We start from the raw sequence: 14,005 nt of genomic DNA, 5'->3' as shown, positions 1-14,005 counted from the left end.
TACTAACACAAAAAGCAAATAGCTAATAAATATAAACATTTATACAAATACTACTTACAAAAATACAGTAAAACCAAACTTTGAATGCTTTCACCAGCAGATAATATGAAGATATAACAAGATATCTGTTATGTTGTAAGGATAAAAATTGGCTTTCATCATATATAACAAGATTAAGTTATATTTTATATTGTGAAAACAAAAAAATAAGTTTTGTGTGTAGTAAAATAAAAGAAAATATATAAGTAGAAAAAATATAATGTAGAATGGAGCACCTATGAAAAAGAACATGTCTTGGTGAAACATGAAATTATGATGCCAGGGCTGGAACAGTCCCTTCCAACATAGATGCAAGGAACCTATTTAAGGATTATTATGAAGGAACATAATACAGGATCATGTTGGGATAAAGCTTCCTGAATAAGCAAATTAAAGGATGTTTCAACTATACATGCATACATTTCATAATATGTAAGTATATCATCCTAAGACTTACAAAGATGCCTCCTGGAGCCCGAAGCCAAACCCAACAGGGAGAAAGTCATTTTGAATTTACTGTGCAGTTTTGGGAGAATTATTTTCCATACTTTAACAAAGTCCTCTTAAATGAGAATGAGGTTTATCAACACTGATATATATATAAGAACAATGTTGATTGATATTAATCAGATTAATGCACCACTGTTTGGACTTGCAAGTGTTTCAATTTATAGATACGGGATTTGTCATGGATGTGGTATGCTAGCTCAATGATGCCCTCTTTTACTTTTAGCACTTTTGAGGGGCAGAATGGTTAAAAGGATGGCCCCTAGAAAATGTAAGAGATAGCCCTATTGTTATTGCATTGAATTTTATTTGTATAGCACTAAATCAAAACAAACGTTATCTCAAGTTTCAATATTTCCCACAAACAGCAAGCACTTGGTGACTGTGGTGAGAAAAAAACTCCCTCTCTTGGAGGACAAAACCTCTGGCAGGAGTCTGTGTTTGCGGCCATCTGCCAGGGGGACCAGGAACAGTTCTGTAACTGTCCTATTTAAGCTCTGTCCGAATGGTTGTGATGATGAAAATAATAGTAGTGATGGTTGATGTCACATCCTTGAGGTGTGCATCCTGTTGCTAGTAGGTGGCGCTACATCCTCTAACAAAACCTCATGAAGAGTACAACTTTTCATCATCAAGGTGTTTAGATCACACTGACCAAATTTGAAGTCAATCTGATTAATCCTCTAGGAGTTCATTAAAGTACGATGTGTGAGACTTCCTGTTGGGTTTGGAGTATGGGTCCTTGAAACCTTTTTGTGGGTCTAGACATAATACATATGCCCTATTTTCATTTAGGTAAAACATGCCCTTGTGCAAAAAACACTTAACAAGTACATTTCTTGCACATATGTATTTTGTACAAAGTTTCAGCAAAGATTATGCATGTTTACATCGCCAAATATTTAATTCATAGTAATAATAATAACAATTGAGTAGTGCCAGATCTGGATCCTGCAGTTCTGGAGTCAAAGACAGAATGAGGAGGGAGTGGGGGGTGCATATAAGTACAGGAGAGAGAGGACACATGGAGGGCCAGAGGTAGGAGACGAAGAGCCATAGAGAAGTGTTCAGAGCATGATGGGAGTTCATCCCAAACTCAAGGCCTAGCAGCATAATTAAGGAAGGTTCAGGTCTTACCTTAAACATAAATAAGATGTCTGTCCCCAAAACACAAATTTAAAGCTGGTTCCACAGGAGAGGAGGCTGGTAGGTGAAGGGTCTACCACTCTATTCTTAAAGACTCAAGGAATGGGGCTTTGTATTTGAAGAGCAGGATTTTGAAATCTATGTTTTGGGGGGCGGCTGTGGCTGAGGGGTAGAGCAGTCGTCCACCAACCAGAAGGTCAGCAGCTCAATCCCCTGTCCTCCCATCTTCATGCTGAAGTGTCCTTGGGCAAGATGCTGAACCCCAAATTGCCCCATAGAACAAAAAAAGTGCTGCTAAAAGATGCACTGTATGAATGTGTGTGTGGGTGAATGGCAAACTGTAGTGTAAAGCACCTTGAGTGCTCATTAAGACTAGAAAATATAAATACTTACCATTTTATGTTTTACAATTTAATGGGGATGCAGCCAATGCAGAGAAGCTCTCACAGAAGTAATATAATCTCTTTTTTATAGTTTCTGTCAGTATAGTCTTGTCTAGCGATAAAAAATGCATGGACTAGTTTATCATCATGCTTTAGAGACAGAATCTTTCAAATTTTCATAATATTGTGTTTGTGGAAGAGAGCCATCCTGAGACTTAAAGGTTCAGTGTGTAGAATTTTGTGACATCTAATGTTGAAGTTGCATGTTGCAGCTGAACATCCCTTACCTAAGCCTCCCCTTCCAAACATGAAAGAGAATCTGTGGTAGCCTTCAGATGAATTAAAACACACACTGGACCTTTAATCTAAGTGTGAATTTAATGACAGGTCATAATTTAACCTGAAGGTTCCTTAGAAAAGAGCTGGGGACCAAGCTAATGCCACCCAAGGTAACTATCTGGTCAGATGATGTTACTATCAGGGGTTTAGGGCCAAGGACAATGGCTTCAATTTTGTCTGTATTTAGAAGTTTAAAAAAATATAGGTCATCCAGGCCTTTACGTCTTCAAAGGTTCAGTGTGTTAGATTTAGGTGAAAGGGATCTATTGGCAGAAACTGAACATAAATTAATCCTAGCAATGTTTTCATTAGTGTGTAATAATCTAAATTGTACAAATGGTTGTTTCTTTACCCTAGAAGTGCCCTTTTATATTTAAATACTTTATATTTACATTGGGAGGGGGTCCTCTCTACAGAGGCCGCCGTGTTTTTTTACAGTTGTCCAGACTGGAAAAACTAAACACCTTTTGAGTTTACATAAAAATGTAAGTCTACCACAGGTATTTTTTATGTTTGGAAGGGGAGGGTAAGGTGAGGGTCATTCAGCTGCAACATGCAAATTCATTACTCAATTCTACACATTGAACCTTTAGTTTCTGCAGCACCCTGAGAAAACTGTTTGTTGTGCTATACAAATACATTTGATTGATTGATTGATAGTCTGACTTCACAGATAATACAGCTGGATGCCATCTGCAAGGAAATATATGTGGTGCTTCCTGTTAAAACTACCCAAAGGAAGTATATTTGCACATTGCTCAGTGTGGGAACTGTTTCTCTATATTAAATAAGATTTTAAGGTCTTGACCTTGTATGTAAAGTGCCTTGACATAATGTATATTATGATTTGGCGCTATGCAAATAAAATTGAATTGAATTGAATTGAATATATAAATTTAAATTTCACCTCATTCACCTACATGTATGACTGCCATAGAAGCCTCCTGGAGCCATATCCTTAGCCGAACAGGAGGTGAGCCATTTTCGACTCCCCATAGAAAATGTATAATATTAATAATAATATAATATTTGTCCCCTGCAGTCAAAAGATCTTTGCTATGGTAAACTGAAATGCATTTTAGTGTTTGTTGAACAGTGGAGCTTGTAGCGACATGGCATCGTAACTCAATAATACATTGTCCAATCGGCCCCTTATTTCTTTTTAATATGCAACCTGATGGAAAGACATTGACATAATAATAATAATAATAGCTTTAATTTATATAGCGCCTTTCAAGAGCCCCAAGGACGCTTTACATGTGTCAGTGGGGACAAAAAGCAAAAAAAAAGAAATGCCAGTTTTGAGTTATAGTTATAGTGCCATCAGCTGGCTACAGGAAATGACATGTTTTACACTTTGATCTATGTTTCACAGCAATTCAATAACTGAAAGCTGTCAGAAAAGCCGAAAGAATGAAAATTCCTAATGATGAAGACTGTCAGATAACACTGTTCTTCAATCCACACCAAACTTCCTGTTTAATAGGAGTTGACCTGAAGACCTCTACATACCACTTTGTGGCAACCGGAACTTTTATGAAACTATAAGTAAAGATGGACAATATGAAAGGTCCCAAAATTGGACTGGATCTCAGCTTCATTGTGAAAATTCGATGTTTTCATCAGATGGCTGGAACTGGTGATGTCATGTCTATGAATCAGGAAATTGTTGTTAAAAAGACTATGGATGATCAAAAACTTGCAAAACCTGGCCCCCTTGAAGAAGTGCTGTAAATTAACAATTAATATGTGTCTCAAAGCCAGTATTACTGTAAGTCGTAGTCATGGCGCCACCTCTGGCAACAGGAAATAAGCATTGTGACTGTGACATTCTGAATTTAGCCTGTATGTAGCCTGAACCTTCCTCTCCCCAGTGGTACCAGCAGGAATCGAATCACAACAACAGAAGAGGGAAAAGGACAAGAGGACAGTTAGACGGGGAACAAGAGAAAGTTCTTTTGGCTGTATTTCCAGTCCAATATATATATAGTGATTTTATTGTTGTGAACTTTACTGTTGCTGCTCAAGAAATAGCCTTTAGTTCTATTTAAAAGTCAATTATAATCCTGCTCCTGATAATTCAAAAACAGATACAGATACATTGATAATCATTTATTAAATGCATTGCAACACTAAGTTCATGGCATCACTTTCAAATACTATGTATTCTTTAGTTTTTTCATCTTGAAACCTCAAAATGCAAATAAGAAAATTAACAGATTAAAAAAGTTATTAAAACTGTTATTAAAATATATTTAAATGGTAGTAAATTCAAAATAAAATATTACAGCATAATTGTATTAATTAAACCTTTCAAATACATTAGATTGTACAAATACAATACATCTGAGATTGAAAAATTATTTTCCAGCAACTTGTATGTTCTCAAATGTCGGGGTGGCAACCATGTATATATGGGACAAGAGGACCCTAAGGGACCATTCAAATTTGTGTGGGAAGTTTATAGATCTCCTTAAAATATTGATTTAAAAAAAAATTCTGTCCCAGGTATACTTGTGCACTTTCCATGCAAGGTGGTATAGCCAAAACGGTTATTGTTTTTATTTCAGACCTTTAATAAACCTTTATATCTTTTAACATCTTTATTCTTTTTGAAATGTTAGATATGAATTTGACTGATTAAGGGTGAAAATTAATACAGTCATTTAAGTAAAAGTCTCTTGAAGGTGATACTGGTTGCAAATGAATAATCCTTCCCCTATCCAGGCGGAGCATATATTAAATAGATTTTTATAACAGGGAGATAGGGGCATGCCCCATCCACTCCATGTATCAAAGTATTGCATCACCTTCAGGAATGGTGCACCAACACAGTAGATAGCAGTAATGCATCTTGATGTTGGTTGCCACCCTCAAATTACCATACAAAGATGAACAAGAAAGTCAAGCAGCGCAATGGTATATTATCCCTCTATCACTGAACTAAAAATGTAAAAACGTTTTATTTTTTACTATTTTCATACAAATCTTTATTATTGTTTATGATCATCCAATGTATGTTGTGTCTGTAGTTCTCTTTTCTAGTTGCATGCATTTAATGTTTTGAAATCTTGAAAAAAAATTGCATTTGTCTAGTTAAAATATTTTTTGTATCAAACGAAAAACATGACTTTGTTGTTGTTCCAACACAATCTATTTCCAGTGTATTCAATCCAACGATGGCCCTGTCGCCTGCTCAGCTGCTATGTACAAAACATGACCTCATGTCATCTTTCCTGCTTTTGATTAATTTATTTGAATAGACTGTTGTTATAAAAATGACTTGATTCTAATATATGTGCAATTATTCCTTATATTTCCCATCATTACTAATTTTGTCAGGGGGCACAACTGATAATGTTCAAGTAAATAGACACTTAGGATGAGCCTCATGCCACAATGGAGATAAGGGAGACTTTGTTTGAGTTTCTAAAGGTTGCCTGGAAGAGAACATAGAAGAGCTGAAGAAGGTGAGGAATAACTTGAAAATTAGATTAGGTTAAATTAATTAAATTAAAGTTTCGATCAAGTGCAAGCGGTTTTTGTTGTAAGCAGTGTGAGTCAGTGTTACTTTACAAGTTGACTCTAAGTATGTTTTCTTTATTCACATTAGACATTTCTCATATTCCTTTTCTGGTTTTTATTATTATAGTTACAAGTAACATATTTCAAATTTACAATTGATAGATTTTTTCTGATCATAAAGCTGTGACTTATCATAGATTATTGGATTGATGTCAGCATGAAGAATAATAAATTGAAGAGATTATGAATATAATCTTTGTCCCAATGGGTTTAAAAGGTAACCAATTAAAATATAAATTATTAATTATTGATACATTTATAGGAATAATCCCTTCACTTGTTAATGGCAGTAAAGATTTAGACACAGACAACTAGTGAGTAAATTATAAAAATGACTTAATCATGCCACCAGAGACATATTGGTTTATAAATTAGTCTAAGTAATTTATTTACATTGGTCTAAAAAAACACAACAAAAAGCACAACATTGCACTTGCTCCAGTTTGCCGACATATATCCACCAAGTTTGAAGTCAATCGCATGAGCAGTTTTTAAGAACATGGAAGGACAGACTGACAGGACCACTGTCACACACTAAAAGCATTTGTGGTGGCGCTCTGATGTAAATAGGTGAGTTCAGCAGGATGCATGTGATTGTCTTTGGCGGTTTCTCAGCTCACCCAGGTTTTTTTCTTTTCTTGGAGAGTTTTGTGTCGCAGCTGATGTCTGAGGTGCTGATCCTGAAACAACAGGACTGGTAGATGACATCTCTGTTCATGGTGCTGATACTGTGCTGCAGCTGAGCTCTGTGGAGCATCCATGAGGCTACATCCTAAAAACGAGGAGCTGATGTACATGTTGCTTCAATGCCTGACAGTGGACGTGCCTGACGTGCCTGTGTTCTGCTCAGAACACACAACATAGCCAGTATTCATGCTAATTGTGCCATGCTAGCTGTCCTTGAAATGCTACAGGGAAGTACACTGGATCCACAGCCAGATGAACACACCCCCAGGTTCACAGCTGCCTCCTCTCTCCAGGCTCACTTTGATGGAGTTAGGGTTAGATGTTAGATGTCAGGACTGGATGCATAAACATGATTTCACTGGCTAGCACCTGCAGTTGTTTTAACACAATTTCATTGGCTGCTGCCTGTGCTGCTGCGGATGCCTACTTCACTTTATCCTCATGTTTGACAAGATGGTGGGGATGTCTCTGAACTACAAATCAAAACACAAGACGGGAGACTCAGAGTGATAAAAGTGTTTTTGCTAGTCAAACTCCTCTGGAGCCACTAACATTTTTGTAACCTACCTCTTCTTATATGGATCAAGTGTGGTTGGAGTGCAGACATATTAATGGATGCAACACATTGAACACAGTGGCCCTAAGAGTCAAAACACATTTCACAAAACACAAGTAGTGTTATATGGCATTTTGTGAAAATGTGGGTTTTGATGGCCACAGTATGTTAAAGTTGCTTAGTATAAACTCTGTGTGTAAGGCTGGAAAGCTAGAATGGTATACTCACTGAAAAAAATGAACTTGAGGGTTTTTTGTTAATTACATATGCCATAATGTTAAATTAGTCTTAATATGAATGAATCATGTCACAGTACAGAGGCCAGCGGTGTCACTATATAAACTCCTATAGCTCTAACGTAGTGAACTGCCAGCCTCATCTTGGTTTCACAGACGTTGCTTCACGTTCAGCTGTCGGCTGCTCTCGGTTTCCTCTCGTGCCTCATCGGTATTCCTAGGCAACCCTCGGCGCGCGCCCCAGTCCAGCGGCAGCGGTGGCACGCGCATCTCCACAGAGAGAGAAGAAAGCATCCGCAGAGCTCGAGACGCTCGAGAGCGACCCTGGAATCACGCCATGAGCTCGCATAGCGTGTAATGTCGGTGATGTTTTTGGTAGGAACCTGCCGTCGGCTGCTGTGACGTTGCGTGAGGAGCATTACCAGCACCATGAAGCTGCTGTTTGTGGTGACACTCTTATGGCGCGAGGCGTTGTGCGGATCTCCGAGCGTCCAGATCGGTAGGATTCTCATTTGTGCCATCGCGTCACCGTTGTCATCTGCACCGTTTGTCCCGCTTGCTGTTTCCTCCGCTCTCATTCATCGCACCCATGTCTCCCCCATCCATCAATGTGGGCCTCTCTCATCTCGCCCGTCTTTCCACCACCGTCAATGAGGAGAGGCCTCATCTCACCACGGATTGCTCCAATTCTGTCAACATTCTAATTTTATATATGTAGGCTGGTATTATATGCGCGTGCACTGCAGTGTGTGGTTTGTGTGCGCGGCATACGCGTGTTCAAGGTGTTAACTGGCACAAAGATAAAGCCAGGTACATGGTAGATGATTAAAATTCAGCACTTGAGACATGTTTCCTTGTTGGACCTTCAAACACAGGTATGTATGACGACCCCTACAGGACTGGATTTTCAGCTGCATTCCATTACAGCTGAAAATGGAATGGAGCTGTAATGGAATATATATACATGCAATTAGACACAAATTGTGTGTATGGCTCTTCTATTGTTAGTTGTTTCTATTGTTTACGCAGTGGTTGAATAATGTACTCATCATAACAAAGATTCTGTCACAGTCAACAATTTCTCTTAGAAAGACTCAGACCAGCATTGCTTGGATAAAGAGACATTTTCCAGAGCAATTCCGAACACCGAACGTACTCCTAGAATAGAAATAACGTGATTTCCATACTCATAACTACACAGTTCAACACAACAAGAAGACTAATGACTTTACTTTTTACTTTACCTGCAAACAAAAACTAACAAACTTACCTGAGACTCCCTCTGCCTGACTGACCCTGCCTGTCAATGGACAGCTCCTCTCTCTGAGTTGCCTTTGCCTGATGACACAGTTGTGAAACATTTCCATAAATACTTCATTACTTTCTTATATCAGCTTGCATTTGATATATCTGGGTCCTTATACTTGTCGTTTTGGTGCAGTGGAAAAAAATGTGACACCTCTTCTTTGCAGGTTATTTTTAGGAGTACATTAACCATGCTAAAGTAAATAATATTCCTAATTAGATTTAGTTTTCCTGAAGAAGTACATCTCTAATATCTTGCTGTCAATGTGTACAAGTCCACAACATTATGAGGCCTACCATACACAAACATATATAACAGCATTTGTTGGAGTTTTTTCTTCTTTCAATAAATTAAGACTTGAAAATGATAAAGAAATTGCACCATAGTAGTCACTTTTCATGCAATAAGAAAAAATAATGCACTGAGAACCTAATTGTTTTGGGTGAGTTTATCTTAAATATTAGAGAACTGTTGCTACTTTATCATCTACAACAGATCACATTTGTTTTTATGAAATCATTTTTATCATAACCAAGCATTCTGTAACATATATACACATCTGACATTTGTAACAAACCAAACGGCCTGAAAATCGGATGATAATTCACTGTCATTAATATTTTAATTGTTGATAGAACTCCTGCCTTACATGTGCATTAGAAGACGCAGGTGCATGTAGAGTCAAGATTCAACTGTGAGGTAAAACAAACAATATGCTGTCTGGTTAAATATAAATGCTTTTTTTTCTATTGAGTAGTAAAATCAAGGCAACATGTCTGACTTACCTCTGACAACAACTGTTGCAGAGCTGCGACTCACAGGAAGTCAGTCTAAACTGGAGCGCATCGCTCTGAGCGAAAGAGAGATAGTGTGAGTGTTTGAGAGGGTGGGGGGGTGAGCAGTGTACAAAACCACTGTGAGGCATGGAGAGGGGGGTGCAATATGTCAAAGCTTAAGAATGTTTTATTTTGCATCTATAATTAGCGGACATGTCTTCAGTGCATATTGTATTACTATTAAAATGTATGCAGACAATATCAAGGCTTATAATTGCAATGATATTGAGGGGGACGACTCTCTGGATGGGGGTGGGGGGGTATGGGGCCCCTGTGTATATAGTAAGTTAGTTTGTACATGTGTACAAAAATCTGTGAAGAGTGACCGTTGCGCCAAACATTTAGTTGGTGTGACTGTATTTGATCTAGTTGTGTCGCTTCCTCATCCCATTTACTCTGTGGACTTTATACCCACTCAGTCACTGACACACGTGAAGCGGAGAGGAGGGAGAGGAGGAGTTGAACCAAGCAATGTATGTCGAACAGTAGAAACAAAAAGTGTGAATACAGTGTTTCCACTGTGGACAAATGTTGAAAAACGATTAGGATCAGAGCAGAAGGAGTGGTTGATTTGTACTGTCTTTGGCTGAGTGTCCTACCTCCTACTTTAACTATAATCCCCAACACCAATCAAGTTATTAGGACCTGAACAGTACTCATGTTCATTTTGTGTTAGTTTGTTTGTTTGGCTGGAGAGTTTATGAGGCTCGTATTTAAACACATTGAAAATGTGATGAGCAGACACACACACACACACACTCGAAACGCTGTAATGCTAACCAAATACAATACAAAGCTAAAAGGTCATCTAGTTCACTGTTCATTGAGCTGGCAACATATATCAAATGTTTAATATTTATTTAAGAGTGATTTTGTTGACAGAGCAAGATAGTCCATTTTATTTATTGTTTTGATTGTCTGTGGTTTAGTTTTTATTTATTAAGGATTTTTTACCTTTTTAAATTCTCATTCAAATGTCAGACTGAATACTCTTAAAAATTAAGTTCATCACTCATTGAAAGTGTGTACTTGCATAATTATGCTACGATATTATCATTGTAGCAGTGGTTTCAAATTGTTTCACAATGATGACAATATTCATCGCAATATTCTTCGGACAAAATATCATCCAACAAAATATCTTATTGTGAAGTGCCTACCTCAATATTTTTAATAGTTAGAGGTTTCCTTAACAGTTTACAGCTTTCACTCTCTGGCAAAAACTAGGGAGTTGGCACTATTTGTTATAGAGAGATTTTATAGTAGTGTGTGAGTGTCTGAGATTTCTGTGTGCGCGTGTGTTGGGGAGCAACAAGGGGGAGTGGTTAAAACTGGAAATAAAAATAGAGAGAAAATTACAACTGAAGACAGAGAGAGAGAAAGTTGCCTTGTCCTTCATGGGGGTGGGAAACTGCTCCTACCACCCTCTCAGCACTCCCTCCCACTCCACTTGAAGAATTTAAGGATGCCTGATCTCATCAACTGTGCCTAAGCCCTGGGGAGGGAGCCACAAGATGGAGATTAGAACCCCGAACTCCTTCACGGAACCTTGCAGCCTTCAGGCTGGGGAGAAACCCTTTTCCTTATCCTTTCTTTTTCATTGGAGAGGGGAGGTGGGATTGGGTGGGAGTGCTGTTGCTGGGGGCAACAACAACAAAAACAGTAAAAACAAGACCAATCAGTAAATAAATGAGTGAGTTAATTCATTAATAATCAATAGAAATGAATAAAGAAAGTTGTATGAGCAGGTGTATCAAGATGTCAACGGCTGTCAGAAGCTGCAATGTCAGGGATTTTATCCATCTTGAGTAACAACCCTAACTTTTACTGCAGGTGTCATCATTCCATCACAACTAGACAAATCTGAACAGGCACATGCAGTTGGAAGACAACAGAATAGGTGTTTTGATTTACATGTATAGTGGTGGTTGTAAAATGCAAAGTGAAAAAAAGTTTTGTGACATTAGTTCATTATTAAGAGGTCAACAGAATGCTCCTGCAGTATCATGACTTTCCACCAGGGTTTCAGAATAAGCTTTTAACAAATGAATGTAACGTTTTCTACTTAATTAAATATCCAATGCTAGCTAACATACCATACATAACTACTGATTAGGTAACGACAACATAAATGTAACCTGTAACTGCTACTGATGTTACAATGATCAGGGTAATTAAAGCAGTATCACAGAGGCAACTACAGAGGTAAACTGGCATCGCTTTCTTTTGATATCATGGTATTTTTTGTCAGAGGCCATACAAAAATTCACTTTATGACTTAAGAAAAGCTTCTGGAAAGCTTCTGACAAAATCAACAATGCACATTCTAAACAGCACTTTTAAAACTCCTACCTTCTTTTAATGGTGGATCACACCTGCAGGTTCTAAATAGTTTCAATTTGAAAATGAAACTTAATAGTTAATATAAATGTTCATTATAAATGACATTATTATTCAGACTGCACCAAATTAATTCATAATTTTGGAATCCAACTGTCAGAGTACCATAATACTCATAATACATCATAGCTGTCTCTGTATTCCTTCACTACTCTGTCTGTCTCTTCACAGAATGTGTATTAATTCCAGCCCAACAGAACTGGCAAATGAAACTGGGATAACTGGCAGCAGACAGCAAGCATGCAACCAAAAGTCTTTCTTATATTACATATCGATATGTAGACATTCAGACACATATCGTAAGAGTAGTGATTAAATGGTGTGAAACTTTTGTATCATGATTATAATGACCAAACTTATATTGCAAGTGTGATGCTCCTACTGTTACTGTACAGATGTTTCTTTGGACACACAGGGCAGCTGAGAAAAGCACGAGTTTGCATCTCTACACCCGATGCCTTCACTGTCATCACAACCTTCTGCATTGAACACTGCATAGGGCTGCACTGTCTTTAAAGATACATGTGTGCACACCTGACTACAGAGCATTCAAAGGGTCACACTGGGAAATCTTCTTCCTAATAACTGTTGTATTACCTTACATACAGTGTGAAGTTATTCAACATTTGTTGTAAGGTAATAGCGACCTCTTGTGGTAGCAAACCCCCCTGTACTTCTTTATATGGATGCTATTGTTTTAACTGGTGAAGCTGAGCTGTTGAGTTAAGAGATGCATACAATTTGCTTATAACTTGTTGAATGCTATAAATATGTTCATGTATGCACATTATACAATGGATAATATGTCCGTGTCATTAATAGTGTGGTTTTGTGTTCATTTTATGTCATTTCAGTTGATTACCTGGCGAACGGCTCGGTTACTGTTCATGTGCTAGTTAGCCTAGCATGTGTAAATAGGAATGCTTATGGAAAATAAACACTTGAAAGACAGTAAGCGGATGTCCGAGCTTGAGTGAGACACTGTTTCATCAGTTAAGAACACCCTTTACGGTGGGAGTTATTAGGTTAATGTAGTTAGTTTAATAAAGCCACATACAGTTTACTTTCTCTCTCATCTATAGACACTGGTCTAAATTATGTAGTAGACTATTAGTTGTGACTCGACCACAACTGTGACTGTTCAGACACAGTCTATCATTACAGTTTGTCAAGCAGCTATCTACATGTTGTTTGGGTTTAACTGGTGACTAAATAGACTGATTGATTATGACTGTATGGTATGATACTGTCTCTGTAACTGTGGCTGTAGTCAATCGATCAATCACATTTTATTTGTATAGCCCATATTCACAAATCACAATTTGTCTCATAGGGCTTTAACAAGGTGTGACATCCTCTGCTCTTTACCCTCAACAAGAGTAAGGGAAAACTACCAAAAAACCTTAACAGGGGAAAAAGAACGTAGAAACCTCAGTGAGATCCACATGTGAGGGATCTGAGTAGAAATATTTTATATCAAGCAGTCTTGTTGTAATCATAGTCCACGATCAGCAGCCACCACGATTAGGATACACCATCATAATCCATCATGATCCACTGCCGCCATCAGGATCCACCATCAGCTGCCACCTCAGTCATGGTCCACCACTACGATCAGATTCCAGCATGTTATAGGATCTGCCATTACTATCACGATCAGCCAGCACGATATAGGATCCGACATTATGATCCTGATCTCTGATTCGTGATCCATCATCATAATCCACGACGTGGCCGCAGTCACAGCCCTGGATCTGCAAACGATAAGGCACAAGGACTCCAGGGAAGAAGTCAAGTCAGTAACATGTATTGATGTGACATTAATTTATTTGATGTGATAAGGAAGGAGAAAAGGAAAGAGAAACTCCATGAGTCATGTGTCCCTCGACATTCTAGACCTATAGCAGGAAAACTAAAAGCAGGTAGCGCCATGTTCTATAGGGGTGGTATGGTACTATGAGCTCTTTAAGATATGATGGTGCCAC

General features: G+C 38.0%; 1 protein-coding gene across 5 annotated transcripts in view; it reads left to right on the top strand.

Annotated features, from left to right (window-relative positions):
• The first annotated feature begins 7,681 nt into the window (after positions 1-7,681).
• LOC109627207 (glutamate receptor 2-like) overlaps positions 7,682-14,005 on the top strand; it is a 60,967-nt gene continuing 54,643 nt past the window's right edge. For 2 of the 5 annotated variants that reach the window (XM_069529953.1, XM_069529951.1), the window contains exon 1: positions 7,682-7,977. In XM_069529953.1, coding sequence (XP_069386054.1) covers positions 7,908-7,977 — 70 coding nt within the window. In that variant the 5' untranslated portion in view covers positions 7,682-7,907. The remainder of the gene's footprint in view (positions 7,978-14,005) is intronic. The other 3 variants (XM_069529952.1, XM_069529950.1, XR_011243780.1) reach the window with 2 other exon arrangements.

The sequence above is a fragment of the Paralichthys olivaceus genome, chromosome 8 (genome assembly GCF_024713975.1).
Source record: "Paralichthys olivaceus isolate ysfri-2021 chromosome 8, ASM2471397v2, whole genome shotgun sequence".
NCBI classification, from domain to species: domain Eukaryota; kingdom Metazoa; phylum Chordata; class Actinopteri; order Pleuronectiformes; family Paralichthyidae; genus Paralichthys; species Paralichthys olivaceus.
Note: the sequence above shows the minus strand (reverse complement) of the source record. Positions and strands in the feature narration are given on the sequence as shown.